The sequence below is a fragment of the Cylas formicarius genome, unplaced genomic scaffold, assembly GCF_029955315.1.
Source record: "Cylas formicarius isolate icCylForm1 unplaced genomic scaffold, icCylForm1.1 PGA_scaffold_3__17_contigs__length_32017465, whole genome shotgun sequence".
Lineage (NCBI taxonomy): Eukaryota > Metazoa > Arthropoda > Insecta > Coleoptera > Brentidae > Cylas > Cylas formicarius.
The window spans coordinates 9,795,475-9,797,976 of record NW_026844326.1 but is presented as its reverse complement, the minus strand read 5'-3'; the positions used below and the strand labels follow the sequence as shown (position 1 = coordinate 9,797,976).

General features: G+C 42.6%; 1 protein-coding gene across 1 annotated transcript; it reads left to right on the top strand.

Moving 5' to 3' along the window:
• Positions 1-307: 307 nt before the first annotated feature.
• LOC132699651 (enhancer of split mgamma protein-like) lies at positions 308-1,417 on the top strand (the record flags this gene model as incomplete). The annotated part of the gene is made up of 1 exon (XM_060666489.1): positions 308-1,417. A coding segment is annotated over one exon (750 nt), but the record flags the coding sequence as incomplete, so codon positions are not given.
• Positions 1,418-2,502: the final 1,085 nt, after the last annotated feature.

Below are 2,502 nucleotides of genomic sequence, written 5' to 3'. Positions count from 1 at the left end.
CAAAAAATCTGTGGAAAAAAAACCTCGCTCGCGTATAAAAGTCGTACCTATACGCGTCCCTTTTTACCCACTAATAATAAAAGTGATTAAAGATCTGGCCTCACGCGTCCGACGGGCGCCTTTTGACAGGTCGCGAAGTCTCGGGCGTGTGCGAGAGAGACGTCAGCAGAGCAAGACAGCACGCGGGCAGCTGCACGCGCTAACTTTGCCACAGGTGGCCAAAGTGTGGGAACGATCAGGCTCCTGCTTTTCCCACGATCAGAGCTACGACGACATCGTCGTGACTACACACCTGAGGCAGCTATAAAAGGCCGCCCTACCACCGCATCCGCTTCATTCTGTCTTTGACGCTCGCGCAGCCAACAGCTCGTGTAGTTCGGTGCAAAGTGCTTACTCCTCACCCATTCGTTCACGTTTCATACGTTCGGTTGTCGTGTACCTCTCGTTGACGATGTCTACGACCGTTGAAGAGCCGCAGCCCATCTCGAGAACCTATCAGTATAGGAAAGTGATGAAACCGATGCTCGAACGCAAACGTAGAGCGCGGATCAATCGTTGCTTGGACGAGTTGAAGGAACTCATGGTTACGGCGCTGCAGAGCGAGGGCGAGAACGTTTCCAAGCTGGAAAAGGCGGATATTTTGGAACTGACGGTACGTCATCTTCACAAACTGCGCCGTCAGCAAAGGCTGTCGACGAATCCGGTGATAGACGCGGACAGATTTAGAGCGGGTTACACGCACTGCGCAAACGAAGTTTCCCGTTGTCTGGCGTCCACTCCCGGGGTCGACATCCATCTGGGTACCAAGCTTATGACCCACCTCGGCGTCCGTTTGAACGAAATGGATAAAGTGTCGCCGTTAGTGATTCAAGTGACGAACCCCTACACGCCGCCGGGTTCGCCGAATTTGGAGTCCAGCTCGTCGTATCCTTTGCCTCTGACCCCGGTATCGTCAACCTCGTCGAGGCACACGCCTTCTCCGTCGCAACCGATCGACTGCACCACGACGGGCCTGCTCAAGATGGCACCCAAAGAAGAGGTTTGGCGACCGTGGTGAGACCACGGTCCGATCCTTGTAAATATTTTGTAAAACAATCTCACGTTGTCTTTCAAAATACTGTCGCTGCTCAATTTAGTTAGATTTAGACAATAAGAGAAATTGATCTCTCTTAAATCGGAAAGCTTTAAACTTTATCGTTAATATATAGATTACTTATTTGTTACGTAGCGTTTAGGTTGTTGTGATATTTCTATTTGTGTTGGTACCTGTGATTCACCATGGCGATTGAAAATACCCAAATTCGAAGCCCATTGATGAAGCTGTAATATTGTAAAACACGTATTGCGCGTAACTGTGATACCGAAGTGTAATTTTGACTTTCAAAATGCATTTCTTTAAATAAATACGATTGTTAGTAAAATTTATTCAGTTGTTTTATTCGACGCGATTTCTTCGAGAACTTGACCCTTTATGTTGCAATTATCGAATTTAAATTATGGAGCAATAATGTTTTGGAGATGAAGATCAAACACCACTTCAAAGTCCGCGTAGCTGATTTCGCATTTTTGTGTCAACCGTTATCGGTTTAATTTGCTACGCGTTATAGATGCGTACTTTAGATAAATCGCAAGCGTAAATTACCAAATACTGTTCGGAAATTGATATATGCGTCCTTCACCTTTGGATTTTAAAAATTAAGCCTCTCTCGTAAATCCCAAGATTTATTTTTTAGAAAAACGCTTCTAAGGAGTCGGCTAGTTAAATTTTCAAAAATTTGGTGTTACACAGTAATCAGGAATATACACGGAATACAGATTTTTATTATTATTATTAAGTTAGCCCCAACTAAACTAAAATTACTAATTTAACTGGCTTCCCGGGAGATTTTTTTAGGGTTTGGTTTTAGAACGTGTTTTTTTCTATGCGGTTTTTTAATTTTTATCTCGAAGCGGGATACCAAAAACAAAACGTAAAACTAGAAACTCGAATTTTTAGTGGCCTGCGGCTATTGCCACCCACGTGACCTTAAAGTTGGAATAACTAGGGACTCACGAAGGACGGGCTAAGCTTCAGTTTATTTTTCAAAGAAACTTCGACAGGCTACTGTAATACTTTTTATAAAACTTCTGGATTCCTCCTGCGTCGGTTTTTGTTGAGTCGAACTAGCCAACGTTTCGCCAATCATCCTATTGGCTTCTTCAGAGCTTGATTGAAACTGAAAATTTTATTCGATAAAACTAAAATTCCTGCATGTCATCAATTCTTCTACCTACGAAAAATCCGAGAGTCTATAGAAATCTATAAGCAACCTAACAATCTTAACCGTTGTCACAATTTTTTAACACAATTTTGAGGTTATATTTGATACCTAAATTAAGATGATCGACTAACGAAAACTGATAAGTCACAGTGAGTTACAGGACTAATTTTCTAGAGTTAAGTGGCTGGTCAGTTATCTTAAGATTATGCAATGTTTTCCAATTAACATTGAATCTACTTTT